General features: G+C 43.7%; 1 protein-coding gene across 5 annotated transcripts in view; it reads left to right on the top strand.

Moving 5' to 3' along the window:
• The window catches only part of SRBD1 (S1 RNA binding domain 1), a 242,111-nt gene that overhangs the window by 144,072 nt on the left and 76,103 nt on the right, over positions 1 to 21,936 (top strand). For all 5 annotated transcript variants that reach the window (XM_039532621.1, XM_039532618.1, XM_039532619.1 and 2 more), the window contains one exon: positions 5,674 to 5,756. In XM_039532621.1, the coding sequence (XP_039388555.1) occupies positions 5,674 to 5,756 (83 nt within the window). The remainder of the gene's footprint in view (positions 1 to 5,673; positions 5,757 to 21,936) is intronic.

Below are 21,936 nucleotides of genomic sequence, written 5' to 3'. Positions count from 1 at the left end.
GCCATAATAGAAAAATACAGCTTTCTTCTACTCTCTGGGCCAAATCCTGCAATTTTCACTCGTTAGGGATTTTTCCTGAGATACTTGAAGATTTGGCTGAGTAGTAGGAAGTGAAAGTTATCTCCTTTCTGATCTATGGGAACAATACATATTGCTTGCGATGGCAAATATTAGCAAAACGGAAGTTTTAGGGACTGTGAGGTCTGGATAAAAGAAGTTAAAACATTGCCTTTAATTTGGTCTATAGATGGGAATTGTCAGAAAGTGAACTCTCCTCGTGTGTCTCTGTGTGTGTAATTGGATGATAAAGGATTATTTTAATGTCTTGTGGACATAGAGGTGAGGTGATATTATTAGCTTGAATTGTGCAAGCAGCTACTGTGCAAGCTTTTGCCCCACGGCACTGTCAGTGCACCTCAGTGAAGACTGGCAAAAATACTAAACTATGTGGTGGCTGAGTCACATCAGATATCCAGTATGTAGTGGATTGAGACCATCATACTGTTGTTACATCACCATCTTGCAAAGTGCTATAAGATATCTTAATAATAAGATAGCATTTCAACATCTATACCTTCTCTGTACCTTATCTCAGACATTGAGGTGAAAAGCATGTGCGTTAAACCCAGTTTGCAACCCTCTTCTCCCCTTAAGCTCTTAAATTTTATATTGCTTTCCTGCATGGCAGCAGAATATATTACTGTAATTTCAAAGGTTGCAATGAATATTTTATTAATAATTGGAAACTTTGAAGAGGTTTTGCATCAGCCTGTATGCAGTTTACATGATTATATTTTCTGATGAATGAAAAACAGCCAATGTTGAAGTTACAATGCTGTTTAAAATCAAAGAGTAAAAAGGTTTCATGTTTTATTTCAAAAAGTTTTCTTCACATAGTTTTACTTCAGTTAGACTAATGTATTTGGACAATGGTATTTCAAATCTCCTGCATGTTTGACCTGGCTGACATTTTAAGAGAAAATTGATTGTATTTTATTTTATTTTATTTTGCTGCTTGGCCATCAGAGTATGTCATTTATATTTTCTGAGCAAAAATGAAATATCCTTTAATAACTTCAGAAGTGGTGAATGAGTTGCCATTCTAAAAATGTTCTAAAAATGCATGTTTTTTATTCGCTCCTAGAATGCACATTTAAAACAGCTTCATCAGTTTTGGTAATTAAACTATATTGCTTCATATATATTTTTTTAAATTGTGATTTGCTTTTGTATGGGGAATGCAACCCCTCCTAAGTGTTTCTGTTTTACCTTCTGTGTCCCTGGTGGTCCATATGGGCAGACCTTGCACCCATGGAGAGCCCTGTTGACTTTGCTCTGGTGCCAAGAGTCCACATATGTGGATCAGATTGCAGGATTGGGGCCTGAAATTTCTGCCCCCCCTTAAAGGATCAGTATCATGGAAATCCATTACTCTGACATCTGTATATAGACACTTTTGACACAATTCTTGTGTCAGGGTAGGAGAGTTGGTGCATGCCACGTGAGGGGGTGAGTTTTCATAGTATACCTTCTATTTTATTTCTCAGTTAGAAAAATTCTGGAGTAGAGCTGAGGCTTTCGTGGAGATTTTCACAGTGCTGTGCCATTAAAAGTTGTGTACTCTCCATTTTCTTCTTCAAGCTGTATAATCTGTTGGTTGGTCTTTGTCCTCCACTTTTCCCATGACTCCGACAAAGGCCCCAATCCAGGAAAACACTTAAGCATCTATGTAACTTTTAAGCATATGAATAGTTTCTTTGATTCCCATGTATGGATGTGCTTAAGTGCTTTGCTGGATCAGGGCCTACCTCCAGGGCAGAAACCCTGCAGAGACATGCTAGTACTGTTATCAGCCAAACTTTTACAAAAAGGAAGGTTCCAAGGTTTATAAAATGAGGCTAAAATTGGGTCCAGGGAGAAATTTCAAAACACTCTTGTCCTTCCTCTAGCTGCAACTATCCTGTGTCCATTTGCTTATTTTATATAGGTATAACTAGATTAATATAGACTGAGATAAATGTTTGCTCTCAGATTCTTTGCTCTCTAAAAACACACTTATGCAAATTTATTCCATATTGATTAGTTTTTCTGTAGTTAGGAAACACTTATGTCAAACAGTTGTATAGAAATTGAGCAGTCTTCCTTAAACTTGACTTGTTGACACTATATCTATGTGTGTGTTCAGCAGTATAAAATAGTTAAAAATAATCTTTTCTGTTTTGCAACAAAGTCATTTTGATTTTATTTATTTTTAGTTTTTATGCTTGAGTGAAACTCTGCTAACTTTAAAGCCTGTTAGTGATCTGTATGCTCAGGAGGTTCAGTTGGTAATTATCTGAGTGATTATTATAGGAAAGCATTTCTGTTGTAATCTAGAGCACTTGCACTGATTAACCTTTTGTGATTTTGACAAGAGCCTTTGAATTCATATGTGAGAGCCTTTGAATTCACAACTTCTGTGATAGAGAAGCAGGCAGATCAGATGTCACCGGTATAGTGCTTTCTAAGCCTAGCGTGGAAGCTGCCATTGTCAGCTTATGTTAAAGCTATAATAATAAAGGATGTGAAAAGTATTACATGACCGAGCAGTGAACTTAATGTTAACTGTACATCTTATTTTTTATCAGAGGGGGGTGATAAAAATCTTTGAATGTGAAGTACCTGATGCCACAGTCAGTTGGTATATTTTGTGGCTGTGGTTTTGAGGAGTCTTCCATAAGAGGGAAACAAGTAGGCATTAAGTTTGCTATATTGGCTTTAAGCATCATTGGGTAATAAAGTTCTTTTCAGAAATGTTATGAATTATTTGTCAGTCTATAATAATGGTAGTTGCCATTTAAAGAAGTGTGTAAAAAATTTTGTGCGCCTGTAAACTGTTAATTTGAACATTCACATTATTCACTGTTTTTCTATTATGCCAGTAAATGTACCATTGGGGGGAAAAAGATATTAACGACCCACATATAATTTTAAGCCATAGCTCTTGGAGTGTGCCCAGATCAGCTGTGGACAGCTTCTGGGGTGGCTTATAAAAGACCCCAGCCTTCTCCCGTCCTGCCTTTCTTCTCCTATTTTTACATCCACAGCAGGTGAAGCACCCGCATCCTCTCCGGGGGCTGCCCTTCAAACCCTCTGCCATGTGACACCAGAGCCGAAATCTACTCTTGGACCTTTTTCCCTCCACCCTCTTTGATCTTTGGTTCAATCACCAGTCTTCCTACTCCTCCTTCCTGTGTCTGTCAGGCTCTTTCTGTCCATACATCTTCTCTTCCCTCCCTTCCTACCCTGTTACCCCACCACCCTGACCCTCTTCTACCAAAAAGAGACCATGGATTTTAGTCTGACCATTTGCTTGTATTCTCCCCCCGCCCCCCCCCCCCTGGCCTTTTTTTTCTTTGTCTGTTTAGTTTGTCACCTCTTTGGGACAAGAAGCATCAATTTCTATGTATTTGTACATTGCCTAGCAGAATAACCTACTGGCCCCAATTGGGGCCCTGCGACCCTATCTGAGTAAAAATAACAGTCATTACATTATAACTAATTAGTTAATTTGTCATAAAAACAAAGACCCTAGTTTGAAAATGTGTTCTAGGTTTATACTATTAAAATCTTATTGGGTTCACAATGGAAAACAAAATATATTTGGTTCCTTATGGCAAGTACACCACAGGATTTATTTATAACCACATATCAGGACTGATTCTCTAGTGCATTAAACTGCTTTGTGCTGCGCTGGTGGTGCAGCTTAATACCAGCTTATCTGGCTCCTGAAGGATCTACTTTGCATCGAGGGAATCTTTGGGTGTTGTGACTACTATGCCACCCACCTCTTGGCTGTTGGCATAGGGAATGTGTCCGGAGCATCCCTGTGACCCAGTGATCCCTGACTGTAAGACCAGCCTCTTGATGGGGATGGAGGGGAAACCCTGGTCACTATTGTAAATTCAGACTTCATGGCCTGTTTGGGGCCTCAGGTGCAGACGGGCCTGTTTATTTGTCAGTTCACATGAGGACTGGCTGATATCCATTTCACTAACATGCTGAGTCCTAGTAGGCAATTCTGTTCAGTCTTTCATTTCTTCAAATTCTCTGTGTATTATGATTGGCCCTCTTATGAATGGTTTTGATATTTTATAAGGAGGTGCTTTGCTGTGTCTTACTGGCTCATTGTCTGTTTCTGCATAGTGTAGTATTAGGAACCATTGGGTTTAATCTTGAGAAGCAATTTTGTGCTGCTAACCCACCCAGTTCTAACCTCCCATGGGTAGGTTTGCCCTACATGCATATTTCTGCCATTCTCGAAGGCCCGGATCTGCACTTCGATATTCGTGGAACATCTTGCACAATGGTATTCCATATCATGATTTCCGGAGGTAGGCAGAGACACCTTACCAACATGGGATAGTTCAGAAGAGCAGTTAAATCAAGCATCCTGTCTTCTCTGGTCTGTCATGCTGGGGAGAAGAGGGAGCTTACACATTTTAACATTCATTGGGCAAGACTTCTGTTTGCTGTGAATGGGAGCGAGCAATGTCTGCATAGTTAGCCCAAGAGTCAGATTTTGTAAGTAGATGCCAACCCTGAGAGCTCAATATGTGAGGGGCTGGCTGCAACAACACCTCTTAGGTTCCAGCAATGGACCAGGTATCCAGGTTACAAATGGAGAGAGCTTGAGTTTGGTAAGATCTTCTTTCCTGTGTGCAATTAGTTATTTCATAAAAGTGGCAGCCAGTTTTGTCCTCTGTACTGTCTCTTGATTTGCAGCCTGGCATTCTCAATCAAGAATCAGTACTTAATCAGTACTAAATCAAATTAACTGAGATGCTAGGTAAAATTTTCTGGAACACCAAAGTTCCAGTTTAAGCCTAAGTCTCGTTGAAAGTCAACGGGGCTTGGACTTTTAAGTGACTTAGGCTCTTTTGAAAATGATACTTTCTGTGTACATGTTACTTAATACTCTCTGGGTGGTTTTTAGGTTGACAGTTGCTGTATAAAAATATCCTGATATTGCTACCCAGTACATTTTCAAAGTGATCATTTAGAATTTAATTAATAGATAGTTCAACTATAGATGTACAGGGTACAATGAGACTTTTATGTTGTGGAGAACTAATGTAATGAACCAGAGTTAAATTTTCACTTTATGACAAATATCTACAAACATCAATAATGTCATTTAAATTTCTACAACTCAGATTCTGAGGAAATTTCAGAACTTAGTAACAGAAAATGTCGTACTCTCATTTTTAGTATGAAATCATTGTTATATAAAAATAAACTTTTCATCTGTATATGTAATTATCTCAGACTAATTGAAACTAGACTCAAAAGCCAGCTAACTAGTAGGCCTATGAAAATGAACATTGAGATGCAGTGGTATGTGTGCATTTTAGTCCTTTGAATTATAAAAAAAAAAGTTAATTAAGTATAGATTTCCGCTTATATTTCTAACAATGAGGAAAAGAGTGAGAAAAGAATGTGTCTTGATCATAACTTTGTGCTGCTTTCATTTGTAATAAAACATTTTTTCTCAGTTAAGGCATTCACATGGATTTTTTCCAGGCAAAAAAAGAGAGATTAAATATCTACAATACTGAAAAATACTAACAAAAGTAATTATGCAGTGCTGCTCTTTACATAAAACCACAGTTGTTTTCTACTTCTATTTTTCAGTTTCCATAGCTAGACGTGTACAAGACCCATTAGCTGAGCTAGTGAAAATTGAGCCCAAGCACATTGGAGTTGGAATGTATCAGGTAAGGTAATGCAGATCATTTAATCTAGTAATTCAACATGATATAGTGCAACACAAAAACACTGCTTTGTAATTAAGTGTCAACTAGTTATGTGTCTACTTTAAAAGATTTGTGTGGAATAGATGGGATGGTACTCAATATTTATGTTGTATGGATTTTTTTATTCTCTGGCTTTAACAATTGTGATTTAGATTTAGAAATGGCTAAAGCCAGATTTATAGTCTGTTTAAAACATCAGATGAAACTGGTAACCCGATCTGTAATGATGTGATCTCTTTCACATCATTACAGCAGTGGGGTTTTATTTCTTTTTGTAAAATAGTATGAGATATTGATCCTCCATTTAGAAGCCATTGGTTGGCGCCATTATCTACATTCTTTCTTCCCTTACTGTTTGTAATAAAAACATTGATTTCAGATTTTCTTTCATTTACGAAAGCTGAACTGGAAAATGTTTGACAATTCTTATATAGTTTTGTGGGTTTCTTGAGGTTATTGGGGGAAGGGGGCAATAGTTAGTTTTAAATAGTTTTTAAATCTTTAATGTTATTGAGAAGTAGTTTAGTGACTGTCATTTTATTGCATCTGCCTGTCTGTCTTACACAGAAACACACTGTAAGTACTACATATAATATAAATAAATATAAAGTATTGCCCTCGATTGAGGAAACCACTTAAGCACTTGTTTAAATCCCAGTGACTTGAATAGAGAAATGCCAAAAGTGTAAGGAACATTAAACACGTGCTTAAGTGCTCTCTTAAACAGAGGTGCTTTCATGAATCCAGGAGATGGAGCAGAAGTAAAAGCTGAAAGGTTTGAAGAAATAAAACACACTGTGTTTAATTATATAGTTCAGAGGTCACATAGCTTTACATCCAGGTAAGTTCATGATAATGTTGAATATTTTCTTTTTAAAATAAGAGAGATGTATCCAGTAACATGTATTATTGCAAAAGATTGTTGGTCAACAATTCATCTAGTGAAGGTTGCTCACTGTGCCATTGTTGTTAGAAACTACTTTTCTAGATAAAGTATACTATAATTCTAAGAATAACTGGGATTCTGATTGACTGTTTTTTAATGTAATAAATATAGTAAAGATCCTTCTTGTAAATTGGTTGGTTGATATCAGTCCTGTTCATTATAATCTTACATAAAGTGCAAATTAAAAGCATCCATTTCTTATGCAACGTAAAGTATCTTTCTGATAGTTGCTTTATTTTTGCTGTTGATTAATAGGAAAAGAAGTTTAGTAATCTTATTAAAGTAAGTTGCATATTAACCTGCACTTCTGATGCTGTGCCTTGCTGGTTTAAAGAGATGAATTGATCATTCTATGATGATGTATCATATAAGGTGTATATATACATGTAATTTGAATCCATTATAAAATTCTAAAAACTATGCCTCGAGGCTATCTGACCTACACGTGTGTGTACACTATCAACTTGGAAAATCACGCTTCATCTTAAAATGTTGTATCAATTATTGTTGTAAGTAACCTTAGGAGGAGATGGTACTTTTCCTCTTTTTAATTTTGCTGTGTGTATTTGACAGCACTTAGTGGATAGTAAGTTTCACTCAGTTGCTGGCCTCAGTTGCATCTCTGTGGTGCACTGCTCTGTGAGGAGCCCATCTGCACACTCACCCAAAGCTCTTCACAAGGGTGCTTATAATTACAGCAGCAGCAAAGCAGGTGTTTGCACAGAGAGAAAGGAGAAAGGCTGATCTGCAGCATGTTTTGTTTTGTTGCTCTTGAGACCACCTAAAGACCCTTAATAAACACAGTAAAAGAGTAACTACTCCCTTTATCATTTTTAAATAAAAAGTCAGAATATACTACTGGAGTCCTGAAGGCGACTATATCAGAAAACTGATATTTTGCAATTGGCTAATTCTAAAAAAAGTCTAATTGACAGCATCCCTTTAAACATGTGGTGAATTTATAGATCTCACATCACAGCACCTAAAAGGCTCTGCATATGCACACGTTATCTGCTACCACCAACATATATGTTGTGCAGCAAGCCCACCGCAGTACTTTTGAAGATTTAAAATCTTAGCTCGTGTTCTAAATGATTATTTAAAACTTTAGAAGAAGAGGATTTCAAAATAGCAACTGCAATTCAGGCAGGACACTGCGAGTTTTCTCACTGGTTCTTTGCACTTAAGTCACATTGTGGTGCAAATAATACTCTTAGGTACATAAACCTCCTGTCAGAAGGTTTTAAATGAAAATATCAGCCCATAAGCTATGAGATGCTTGTTCATTGGTATAAAGGAATTTTGAGTTACCCGAGCATACTGTGACACTTTTGAAAACAAATTGTATTACCATGTTTCAAAGTTTTGCTGTCCTTTGGGCAACAGAACTCTTTGTAAGGGGGAAAATATTAAGCTATTATGACTTGTCTTCCTTTGGGGAAAACAGTTATTTGTTTACATCTTAGCAGTTAGAGATGAAAAAAGATCTATTAGATCATTGAGTGATTGTAGGATATAGTTCCTCAATAAAGAATGTATCAGATGCAGAACTGAATCTTATCCAAAATAATTTTAAGGGTTATTTTACATTTGCCTGTCCTTGGTGCTAGGTTCTTTTACTAATTTCTAAGATGAAATATATCAACATACATAAAGATAATGGACTTCTGACAAAGAACATTATTTTATTCACCCACTATAACAATAAACCTATGATAGCCCCTTTATATGACCACATTCCAAAATGAGCTCTCTAGTGTGTCCAGAAAGTTAACAAATCCAAGGTTTGGTTCCCTTGATGTGGAGGAAGAACAGCTACTAGAGGAGGGGGATCATAAATGAAAGTTAAGAATTTTCATGCATGTTTTTCAAAATTGAGAATATCAGCAGGTTGGTCCCTCAGTGTGATTTCCAGGGGCGGGCCAACTGTGCTATTACCATAAGCCCCAGCTTATGTGGGTGTGCCACACCACTGTGTCACTCTGCCTTTTTTCACCCTTCCTCCACTAATTGACTGGCTGTTTTTAATTGTTTTTTGTTTTGTTCAGCCACTTCTGGTGGTGTGGCAAAAATGTTTTCTACCTTGGCAGGCAAAATACCTATGGCCAACCCTGGTGATTTCTCCCAGTTAAATCCTGACCAAGACTTCCTAATCTGGGTGCCTAAATTTAGAGTTTTAAGTCCATGGTTACGTTCGTAAATCTCGGCACGATTTTCAAAAATGCTGAGGACTCAGTAACTCCCAGTGAATTGAAAGGGAGCTGCTGGATATTAATACCTTTAAAACAATGAGGCCCCTCATACAGGCATAATCAGTTTATGGCACACTGTGAAGAACAAATCCACACTGTAGGGCGTAGGTAATTCAGACTCTGAAGATGATTAATTTCCTCACTTAAGCAGATTCTGTGTCTGATGAGTGGTCACTTTCCAACCACTTTCCTCTCAGAGATAGTGCTTGAAAATTTTTCCTAGAATATCTCCAAAATTAGGCCCACATATTTTATGAATATTACTCATGTAACTGTATTGTTGATGGAGCAGGTAGCACCGCCTATTGTTAAGGTTGTCCAACACTTTCCATTATAAGACCCGAATTTCAGTTGCATATAACTTTGCAAAACTTTAGGCATTTGGGCTGAAACTTTACATGTCCGACTTTCTGCCTGTTTGGGGAAACTGTAGCCAAAACAGTACAACTGTTTCTGAGAATGAGGCTAAAGAAAGGTATGTTTTGCCATGTTAAAACCATTATTGCAGCCTTCTCTCTGAAATGCTCCAACATCCATATACTGTGTAGTAGGGACTTGAAATTAGGTAGTGAGGGACCTTTGTGTCAAGGCTGTCTTTGTAAAAATCTTCCGAATTTTAGCCAAGTTATAAGCCATTGAAAATTTGCAGTTTTCATGTGCTCAGTAGAGACTTGCTAGAACTTTACAGGTAAAAATCTATGAAAATTGTACCCTCACTGAACATGCTTAAACCTCTCACAGATTCTACTGCTGACCAAACTGCACATCTATCCTCCCCACATTGTCACTGAGCATGCTCCAGCCCAGGGCTGTGGAACTCAGGACTTTCCTAGCTCTTAGCTGCTCTGGGATGGGACTGTGCATCAGGACTGAAAGCAATGAGCCTGTCTCTCCTGTGCTCCTGATGACTCCCTCGCTGGCACCTAGGAAGGGGAAAGCACCTGGTTTGAATGCAGAGGGGAGAAAAACAGAAGCAGGGAGGAGGGAAAAGGAATAGAATGGGACAAGGAGTCTGGAGAGACTGGGACTGATTGAGGAAGGAGCCTGGGACTGGGAGCATGAGGTGTGGGAGGGGGAGGCTGGGACTGTTTGGGTGAGGAGGTTAGGATTGGGATGATGGCAGAAGATTGGGCCTGGGAGACAGTGAGTGAAATGGTGTGGGGGCAACTGAGATCAGACAAGAGGCTGTAGACCAGGTGGGCAAAGAGATTGGGGAAAGGAGCCACAGTGGGGACTAAGATTGCATGAGAAGCCCAGGGAAAGAGGCTGGGATTGGGAGCCAGTCAGGATGGGTGGGAGGTAGACAGATGGAATGAGGAGTCAGCAGTGGGGAAATGGGACGGGCTGGACAAGGAGACTGGGACTGGGATGAGAAGAGTTAGAATCCAGAAGGTGAGAGGTATGTTCTTGAAAAGGCATTAAGTGACCCATTTATTACTTAAGATATCATCTGTGTCTATAGAAAATAGATTGTTGACACCAGTTGTTGGCAAGGGCAACTTATTAAATCGCCACCTAACAAGGACCAGCAAGAAGGGAACAAGAAGAAGGAGGCTTTACAACTACAAACTGTGTTGTTTGACCACAAAGTCTTTAAGCATATGCTTACTGTATTTACCTTGAGACAAAAGTTTCATTTTACTGAGCTACGAATCCTTCTCTTTTTACACAATCCAACGGTGATGTGGCTCAGAAGGTGTTCATCTAAAAATAAAGGAAAATGGGAGGGATTTGACCCAATCATGTAGGTCGGTGGGGGCTAATTACAAGAGCATTAAGTGGTGAATGGGGAAAGGTAGGCACCATCTGTCCATATCGTTTCTGCTAGTGCTCTATCTGCCTGATGACCAGGTGTGAAAGGTGAAGTTTAAGAACAAGGTCTCCAAGTAGCCAGCCTTTATTTCATCCGTTGATACTGTGGTGATCTCTTATATTAATTGCCAGGAGCGTACCAGAGCAGAATGTTAGAAAGGCAAGTGTTTTCTTAGAAAGAAAAGGAAGAATCTCAGCTGTAACAGCAACTTACCTGGCATGACCCCTGTTTGCAGGCAAACTGCTTAGTTGTCAAACCATAAGTTCTGAGAGATGGTCTCTGAATAAGATATACTCAATTTCAGTTTGCATGACCTGCAAGAGACCTTAAATGGATAGTTTTGTACCTCCACAGAAAGGCAAGCTGCCAAAATTCTGCACCAGATTCAGAGCCTCCTGTATGCTGGTAATGGACGCATTTTACACCAGCTAGCCAGCAGCCCTTATGTATGTCTTTCCCCTCCTTTCTGCTTATCCTAAAGGTCCTATGAACAGTGAAAACAGATGGAGGAATGTTCCTTCTAGTAACTTCTGAGTGGCCTGGCAGGCCATTGTACGTGGTACTCAGCTGACAGTCCCATCACCTATGCTCCCCATTCTCATGCCCCAACTTACAGACCTGTTGTTACAAAGCCAGTTCATTGCACTTCCCCTGAAAACTTCTTAAAGCCCTGACGTGATTCTGGATATTTGTCTCTCTTCTACTTGCCCTCTGATAGGGAAAGGGCTTGGCATTCCTGAGATGTCATTAGACCTACACTCCTACTTACAGAGTTGAATTAATGGTCTCACTGCATTTATCCTATATTTGGACTGCTTCCAGTTCACTTGTTGCTAAATGGACTGGATCACGCACCTGTGACATTCCCCAGGGTATGACGTGGACTGCTGAACTGCTGTGTCCCCTCAGCTCTATAGCCAGAGGTGCCTTTTACACTGCTTTGCTGTGAACAGCCACTGTTCCCGGTCCTGCTCATACAGTCACTAGCATGTAAAAGCACTCCCAGCTGAATACATGAATTCTGTCCAAGCCAGTCATGAATTACATACAGGGCAACATCCGCATATTCCTAGCCCAGAAACGTGTCTTATACTGTTCAGTATCCCCCGGGACAGTACAAGCTCATAGTAAGTTTGTCATTTCAATAAAGGAAAATGATTGTGCACCAGCTTTGTTGCCTCAAGTGAAGTTTCCCAAACACTTCAAACCAAACACGTAGTAGATTAGATAAAACATTAAAACAACTTTATTAACTACAATAAGACATATTTTAAATGGTTACAAGTGATAAGGCATATAGTCAGAATTGGTTACAAAAGAAATAAAAAGATAAAATTGCAAGCTAATCCCTAAATTTTAACAAGCAAGTGAACCTAAAAGTCAAAGGTTTGTCGCACTATAAGCTGCAGCACATTTCACAGTCTATGTCCCCTTCCAGTCTGTGACCCCTCCCCTTAGTTCAGTGCCATTCAGGAATTTGTTGATGTCATGAACAGAGATGGGAGGTGGAAAGGTGCTGTGGGGGTCACCATCTCTTATACCCTTCTTCCCACACTGAGCTATCCCCTCCTCCCTGCCCCCCCCCGCACACTAAAGAATTATATATTGCAAAAGGAGGCATTAGATCTCACTCCTCTTGTAAAGTGGTCTCCTCCTGGGCAGAGAGAGAATCTGCCTCAGTAGAAGAAATTTATTGAACAACATACCCCTCCATATGCCATTCTTGTCTGAGTGCGGGAGCTTTCTCTGAGACAGCTTTCAAGTGTCCTTGCTGTAGATCCTTGGCTAGCTTCCCTAGATAGCCAAGGATTTTGTCTGGATATTGGGTACTGCTAGACATATCAGTTTCCAGATCGTTGGAGCTTCTCAAGCAGAAAATAGATTTGTAAATTGTGTTTCTAAAAGACAATCAAACAGTCTGAAATCCTACCTTGGGTACTGCTTTATTCTCATTTTACATTATAGTTCAAAATTTTAGTGCTGTTAGGAAAGTTACTGGATGTTAAATGAGGTTATGTTAGCTAAGGAGAAAAAGATGCTAAAGTTTCCTACCATCTACCTCATAAACCATAAGAGGAGAAGCAAACCAACTTTCAGATTTCTATAGCTTCTTCTAGAGGGGCAATGCACAGGTAGGACCAAAATTCCATTTGACTAGAATTCTCTGAAAATTGTTGTAGACATAATTGAGTTTATTATTATGAAAAATACTTTTCTAATTTTTTAAGAGCCTTTTAGGAATAGGTTGTGGATGTGAAGCTTCATGGTCGGAAACATGTCAGGATAGTTCCACTGATGGCTGGGCTAGAATAGATATGCCTTATGCTAAGCTCCAGTGCTTAAAGGAATTCTGGTAATATTACTATGCATTGCATTTGGACTGTTGACATTCTTATTGAACAGGGAAGAGGGCTACCATAAGAATACTTTTATCAATGGATATAAGAAATTGCTCTGATTCTCTGGTTGTGAGTTTAAATATAATTTATCTAGGTAAAATTCCACCTCACCCCACCCTCTTTCTGTGATTCTGAGATCCCTAATCCTGTGAAATGACTTCAGCTCCACTGTGCTGAGAAGGTACAGTTTGCAAAGACTGCACACAGGAGGACTGTGAGCCATCAGTATTCCATAGAGCAGATCTGTCTTTCTGCCCAGTGTGTTTTTCTCTGGTAGAGCAAAGAGGGAAGTTGGGAGGAGTCAGGGAAGAAGGTGAGGACATGGCCAATGGAGCTACTAGCCAACAAGCTTCCCTCACCGAAGAGTAGTGTAGGAGCTAAGGCAGTGGTATGGTTTGGCGGATACTTTTGTCTCCTCTGGTGAATTCCTGTCCATCTCCTAGCTGAATGTGACAACAATGCCTTTGCTGGTTCAAGGTCCTAGTCTTCAAAGCAATTAGCGGATGAAACCCTGGTTACATTTAAAACTGAATTTTGATCTACAGCCATTGAAACAGTTTTAAGGGTGTAAAAATCTTCATAATATTATCCTCTTGTTCTACACTACAGCTTCTTTCCTGTTTAGCATATTTGGAAAATTATCTCTTACACATTAACATTCCATAAGAATGTATAGTTCTTCTTCAAGTGATTGCTCATATCAATTCCAGTTAGTTGTGTGCGCGCACTGCGTGCACGGAAGTCAGAAACTTTTTCCCCTAGCAGCTACCCGTCGGGCCGGCTGGGGAGCCCCCTGGAGTGGCGCCGTTATGGCATTCTATATAAGACCCTGTCGGCCCAATCCCCCTTCAGTTCCTTCTTACCGCCCGTGATGGTTGTTGGAACAGTGGTCTCTTGTTTTCTCAAGTGCTCCACTAATCCCTAGCCTATCTTAATTGTTACCGTTGTAGTTAATTGTTAATAGTTAGCGTTAAGTGTTTTCTCTGTAGTGCTAAGTGTAGTTTAGTAGTTGAGGGCAGTTTCACACTCAACTGCCCTGCGGGGCTCTGGGGCATGCCCTCCAGGGCTTCAAGCCTTGCACGTCTTGCAACAAGCCCATCTCTATGGGCGATCCCCATAACTCCTGCCTTAGATGTCTGGGGAAGGGCCATCAGGCTGACAAGTGTAAAATCTGTAAGGCATTCGAGCCCCAGACAAGAAGAGAGAGGGAAATTCGACTCAAGCAACTCCTCATGGAGTCTGCATTGCAGCCCTCTCAAGATGTGGGCCCAAGTGCCTTGGTGCGCAGTGCTCCCCCGGCAGTACTGATTACGGCACCACAGAAGATCCTGCGTCCACCTCGGGACTGACGATCTCCATGGCCCCAGAAACGCCTGTCTCGGCACCGTTCCCATTCCCCGGTTGCTGGAAAGAAACAAGCCTTGGCAGGACCTCTCGTTAGGGCCGATGCAGTTGTTCCGGCCCCGACCGAGCAGCAAGCCAGCCCAGCACAAGGGATTGTGCAAGTGGAAGAGATTACATTGCCTTCCACCCCAGATACCTTCGAGGCTGCCAGAGGGCTTATCAAAATGACAACCCCGGTACCCCCGGCCCCAGCACCGCCCCGGTACCATCCAAGGGCAAACTGGCAATGTTCAGACTGTCAGCCCCTAGACCAGCATCTCCATGCTGCTCTGAGTCCTGGCGCCGCTCCGAGTCCCGGCACTGTCCCGGGTACCAGTCTGACTCACGGCACTGGTTAGACTCGCGGCGCTGGTCCTGCAGTGCTGACCCTCGGAGCCGTTCCCGTTTGAGGTCGCTGTCGACTGCTGGAACATGGTCCTGCTCGAGGTCCAGGTTATGCTCAGTGACCTCGCAGCACCGTTCGGCCCAATACCGTATGGAACACCAATCCCCGTGTAGACTGTCGCCACAGTACTGGCCCACGGCCTGACGCCGATTTGCTTCACGGCACAACTCACAAGCGCGGCACCACTCTCCACCACAGCACCAGTCACGATCAGCCTCGCGACGCCGATCTCCACATGAACCGCGGCTGCCAAGGGACTTGGTGCCCCTTTTGCTCCATTCTCGCACTGCTCCTCCTTGACGGTTGTGATCTCAATCTCCTTCTGGCAGGTCGGGGAGAGCTTCAGGAGTTTGACATTCCCCGGTCGGATCTGGGAAGCCTCGGTCAAGACCCCCCAGCACCCAACTGGCAGCCCCAGTGGCAATTTTGGACTGCCTGGGCATATCACCAGGCCCAGGGTGCCACTCCGGTTGCCTGACCATTGTCACGCTCGGACACCTGACCTCCCAAGGCAACCCTCAGCTGTCCCCCTCCGGACCCGGACCAACCTGCTGAGTCAGCACCCATGGTAGGGGCTACCCAGGTGCCCAAGAAGAGCTGCGCACAGCTGACCAAGACACTATCTCTGCTCCAGCTCTTCCGGTGGAGTCGTCTTTGTCCTCACCTGATGAGGCTGTGGCTGGCACGTCCACGTCTGGCCCACCTTCGATGGACTTTAGGGTTCTACAAGAATTGCTTAGGCACGTGGCCCTTAATATGAACCTCCAAGTTGAGGAGGTTGTGGAGGAGGAGGACCCTATGGTGGACATTTTAGGCCAGGAAGGGCCTTCCAGGGTACCCCTTCCCATGAATAAGACCATTCAAACTAATGCCAAGACTCTCTGGCAAACCCCGGCCTCCAAGCCTCCCGCAGCCAAAGGGGTGGAAAGAAAATACTTTGTCCCCACCAGGGGCTATGAATATCTTTTTACCCACACTGCTCCATGCTCTCTTGTAGTGGACGCGGTGAACACCAGAGAAAGGCAAGGCCAACAAGGACCTGCTCCCAAGTCAAAGGACGTTAAACAGCTGGACCCTTTCGGAAGAAAGGTTTATTCTACTGAGGGTCTCTCATTACGGATCACTAACCAGTAGATACAATTTTAACTCTTGGTCTGCGGTCCTCAGATTCCAAGATCTTCTCCCAGCAGAGGCTCGTACAGAACTGGGGGCCATTGCTGAGGAGGGTAAATTGGTTGCTTGGACCTTCCTTCAGGGTTCCCTCGATGCTGCGGACGCGGCTGCACACACTCTGGCATCGGCATGAGGCAGAACGCTTGGCTCCAGTCTTCGGGACTCCCGCCGGAGGTTCAGCACACCATCCAAGATCTCCCCTTTGATGGTCAGGGCCTGTTTGCAGAGTAAAATGATTCCTGCCTACATACTTTAAAGGACACAAGAAACACGTTAAATCCTTGGGTATGCATACCCCGGCTAATCAAAGAAAGCCGTTCAAACCCCAAACCACCCAAAATGCCCCTTCTCACCTAGACCCAGGCAGGACTTTTCTCGTCAGAGAAGCAGATACTCTCGACGTAGACCGTCTCGTCCTCCCTCTGGACAGGGTCAAGGGCAATCCAAGCCGCCCCCAGGCCCTAAGCGCCATTTTTGAAGGTGCGCCTGAGGACGGACTACCTGCTCTCACCCCGGACAATTATCCCTTTCTGAACCATCTATCCTGTTTCTACCATGCCTGGTCCCATATTACATTGGACCGCTGGGTCCTCCGCACGGTGCAGACAGGATATTCTATCCATTTTCGTCTCATCCCGCCCTCCCAATCTCCTTCCCCCGTCCCTCTTCAGGGACCCTTCTCACGAGCAATTCCTTGTCCAGGAGGTACAATCCCTCCTTGCCCTAGGGGCAGTGGAGGAAGTGCCTCAGGAGCTCAGGGGCAAGGGTTTCTACTCCCGTTATTTCCTTGTCTCCAAGACAAAGGGAGGCCTAAGAACCATTCTGGACCTCAGGGAGCTCAACAAGCACATGGTCAACCTGAAGTTCCATATGGTCTCCTTAGCCACTATCATTCCCTCTCTGGATCCGGGAGACTAGTATGCCACCCTCCATATGAAAGACACGTACTTTCACATTTCAATTACTCCATCTCACAGACGTTTTCTCTGTTTTGTGGTGAGCAAGACGCACAGCCCTCCCATTCGGCTTGTGCACAGCCCTTCGTGTCTTTACCAAGTGCATGGCAGTCGTGGCAGCTTTCCTTGGTCGACACCACATGTACGTCTTCCCGTACCTCGATGGCTGGCTCATATGGGGCCTGTCTCACCAACAAGTCAGGTCTCAAGTACTACTACTGTCCACGGACACGTTCAGTCGCTTGGGCATCATGCCGAACGTCAGCAAGTCTGTCCTCTCCCCTGCTCAAACAATAGAGTTCATCGGGGCAGCCCTGGACGCAAACCAAGTGAGGGCCTTCCTCCCGGAGGCCCAACGCCTGGCTATAGCAAGCATGATTACCAGCCTCTGCAAGTTTCCCACAACCACAGCAAGGCAGTGTCTCAGGTTGCTGGGTCACATGGCTTCCTGTACCTACGTGTGCAACACGCCAGGCTAAGACTCAGGCCTCTGCAGACGTGGTTGGTGTCAGCCTATCGACCGGGACGCAACAGCCTAGAAATGGTCCTCATGGTCCCAAAGCGTGCACACGACTCCCTGCGCTGGTGGCTGGATCCTCGGATGGTGGGTGCCGGAGTCCTGTTCCATCCCCCTCAACCCACCTTGACCCTGGTTACAGACGTGTCTGCCCTGGGATGGGGGGCCTAGCAACGCAGAGCTTATGGCATGAAAGCGAGCTGTCTTTGCACATCAATATCAAAGAGCTCAGGGCAATTCGCCTTGCGTGCCAAGCCTTCCTTCCCCACTTGCAGGGCCATTGTGTAGCAGTCCTAACGGACAACACCACGGGCATGTTCTACCTGAACAGTCAAGGCGGAGCCCGGTCATCGCCACTCTGCCAAGAAGCCCTCCTTCTGCGGGACTTCTGCGTAGCCCATTCCATCACCCTTCAAGCCTCGTACCTACCAGGTGTCCAGAACGTACTAGCAGACAGCTTGAGCAGGCGTTTTCTCATACACGAATGGTCGATACGGCCATTCTGCATCTGGGGTTTTCCCCGACTCGACTTGTTCGCTTCGCGGACCAACAGGAAGTACCCAACCTTCTGTTCCTTCTGGGGTCACAGCCCGGGCTCGATAGCGGACGCCTTCCAAATCACGTGGTCAGGCCAGTTGCTTTATGCCTTTCCACCGTTCCCGCTGGTCCACAAGGTGCTCCTCAAGGTCCACTGGGACCAGGAGGATGTCATACTGGTAGCAACTGCCTGGCCGTGCCAGTGTTGGTACCCGATCCTGCTGGACCTGTCAATTCAGGCTCCCCTACGTCTCCCTCTCAGCACCGACCTCATCTCTCAGAACCACGGTTGCCTCCTGCACCCAGACCTTCCATTGCTCCACCTCATGGCCTGGAGGATCCGAACCAGGCTGAACGCACCTGTTCGGACTCAGTAAGGCGTGTGCTCCTCGAAAGTCGCAAGCTGTTGACTAGGCTTATCTACTAAGCTAAGTGGAAGAGGTTTTCCTGCTGGTGCGCTCAGTGGCAGGTGTCACCGCTCCAGGCTTCGATCCCGTGCATCTTGGATTACCTGATGTTCTTAAAGGATCAGCACCTAGCCTTTGGATCCCTTAAGGTTCACTTTGTGGCCATCTCTGCGTTTCACCCAAGTGCAGCTGGGCGCTCGGTATTTGCACACCTGGTCGTGCGGCGTTTCCTCAAAGGTCTGGAGAAAGTCCATCCTCCAACGAAGCCACTCGTCCCTGCATGGGTCCTCTCCTGCCTTATGGGGGCCCTCCTTCCGAGCCGCTGGCCCCCTGCTTACTTCTCTATCTCTCCTGGAAGATCGCCTTCCTAGTGGCCATAATTTCCGCACGTCGGGTGTCTGAACTACGGACTCTCACGTGTGAACTGCCCTATACTGTTTTTCATAAAGATAAAGTTCAACTAATACCCCACCCTGGCTTTCTGCCAAAAGTGGTGTCCCACTTCCATGTGAGCCAGGATATCTTCCTGCCGGTTTTCTACCCAAAACCGCATGTTGACCTTCAGAAACAGCGTCTCCATTCTCTGGACATTAGAAGGACACTTGCCTTCTATATAGACCGAACAATGCCCTTCCGTAAAACAACCCAGGTATTTGTCGCCGTCGCGGAGCGGATGAAAGGCACTCCCGTTTCCTCTCAGCGAATATCTTCGTGGATCACCGGGTGTATTCATACTTGCTACAGCTTGGCAAATGTCCCTTCTGTTACGGCTCAGTCCATGAGAGCTCAGGCATAGTCTGCTGCCTTTCTGGCACACATCCCCCTCCAGAAAATCTGCAGGGCAGCCACGTGGGCCTCGGTTCACACCTTCACATCCCATTATGCCATCATTCAGCACTTTCGGGATGATGCGGCCTTTGGCAGAGCGATTCTTCAATCTGCAGTTCCTTGACTCTGACCCCACCTCCGAGGAAAGGCTTGGGAGTCACCTAACTGGGATTGATATGAGCAATCACTCAAATAAGTAACTGTTGTTCTTCGAGATGTGTTGCTCATATCTATTCCATCCCCCACCACCACCTTCCCCTCTGTCGGAGGAGCCAACAAGAAGGAACTGAAGGGGGATGGAGCCAGCAGGGTCTTATATAGAATAATCGGCGCCACTCCAGGGGGCTCCCCAGCTGGCCTGATGGGTAGCTGCTAGGGAAAAAGTTTTCAACTTCCGTGCATGCAGCGCATGCACACACCTAACTGGAACTGATATGAGCAACGCATCTCGAAGAACAACAGTTACAGAAAGGTAAGTAATAGTTTTTTCTCAAACCTGCAGAAGGAGAGCATGCTTGATTCCAGATGTAACTGGAGCATTTTGTGTCAAATAAAATTTGTGAATGATATTCTTAGCAGGTTCCTTAAGGGAAAATAGTTGAGCTAATTCCTGTTATAGTTCTCATGTCTTGCTGGAGGGTACTGATCAAAGGAGGGTTTTATGAAGCATAATTGGAATGCCTAATAGTAAGAGCTTAAAATATGGTAATGCTGTTTCTTCCCCTCTTGTCCTCTTCTCCTCCCACTTTTCCTCTGCTTTTATTGATTTTGCATTTAATATTTATCTATGACCTTTACCATTCCAAATTAAATTGGATATCATACAGCCTAGCTTGTTTTAAAATAAAGTTTGACACAGAGAGAGATTTGGGACCATTTTCTTGAAACTTAAAGGAACACTGTTTCACTAAGATTTGCTTCCTCTTTAATTGGTAATGGGAGATATATTCTCCAATGTCCTGTCCAAATTATTGTAATATGGCTGTTGACCTACTTTTAAAATCTGTGCGTCCAATCTTATAGAACTTAGTGACTACAGTAAGTTGTTCCATTGAAGCTACAGCAGGTTCTCAGCTGGTTGCCTTCTGGAAAGTGGGAGGTTTTCTCTTTCCCCTGGAAGATAGGTGGATGATTTTCTTTCCCATTTGTTCTCCTTGCCTACGGACTTTGTGTGCTCAGTACTGGGGACTCAAATAGCCGTACAGGCACTTCTCAACACTGATCCTTGTTCTTTTCTCCCTTTGGCCCTAGGCCTGAAAGATAGGGAGGGTCAGAAGAGACAGAAATGTGCAGGTTGTACTGGGAGACTGGCTCAGTGCCCTTTCCTATAATTTTAAATAAAGCCGCAAACCAGACACAGCAGCAGTATTGCCACCTGTCTCTGTGGCCCTCCAGTGGTGGCTCTAGTAATAGTATGTACATTTGAAGGGTTCATTGTACTGACTAGTAAGTGAACTTCAGGTTTTTGACTAAATAGCATCACCTAGAATTTCACCACTGTTTTAAATTCCTTCATGAAAGCTCTTTGTGTGAGACAAATTGATTAGAGCTTCAATGCTCAAAATATGTAGACATTAAATACAGGTTGGGGGTACACCGCTACCCCGCTATAATGCGGTCGTGGGGAGCCAAAAATCCCTACTGTGTTATAGCTGAAACCTCATTATATCAGGGTAGGGGCGGCAGGGCTCCGGCAGTGATTTAAAGAGCTCCTGGGCTCCAGCCCCTGCGGGGAGCCCCAGGCCCTTTAAATCGCTGGCGGAGCCCCGCTGCCACAGCCCCCGGGTAGGGGCGATAGGACTCCAGCAGGGTTTAAAGGGCCCAAGGCTCCCCGGAGCAGCCAGAACCCCGGACCCTTAAAGTGCCACCGGAGCCCCGCTGCCGCAGCCCCGGGATAATGGCAGCAGGGCTCCAGCGGTGATTTAAAGAGTTCCGGGCTCCGGCTGCTGCGGGGAATCCGGGCCCTTTAAAGTGGTGTCAAGTGCCACTGGAGCCCCGCTGCTACCGCGCTATATGTTATATCGGGTCGCATTATAGTGGTGTAGTGGTGTATTTAGAAGGTTGATTTTGAAAAGACATGACTAGAAAGTCTACTATAAATGTGTAAGGTATTCGACAAAAATTCAGACTTTATATTAGGTCCCTATGTTTAAATCATTAATAAAAAAACAAACATACGTATGTCCATTTGATTGTAATAGAAGGCTAACGCTTCAATAGCTTTACCCAAAACAATCTGGAAGTATTTAAACAGACCCAAATGAAACACTAGCATAAAATTAAGAGCATTGTTGTATTGCATTTTCTCTCTCCACGTGAAAACTGCTGGAAACTAACAATTATGTTAGAGTAGAAAATTGCTAACAAGAAGAGACCGGTATAAAAGAAATATTACTCTTGCTCATTCTCTCTCTCATTAATATTAATAATTTTAAAGGATTGGTGTGCAGTTTTGTGTTTGCAGGCAAGGTTAGCTTATAATTCTACATAAAAATACATGTACAATCTTTTTAATGGTTTACAA

This window comes from Mauremys reevesii, linkage group 3 (assembly GCF_016161935.1).
Source record: "Mauremys reevesii isolate NIE-2019 linkage group 3, ASM1616193v1, whole genome shotgun sequence".
NCBI lineage: Eukaryota > Metazoa > Chordata > Testudines > Geoemydidae > Mauremys > Mauremys reevesii.
This window is presented reverse-complemented; position numbering and strand designations above follow the sequence as displayed.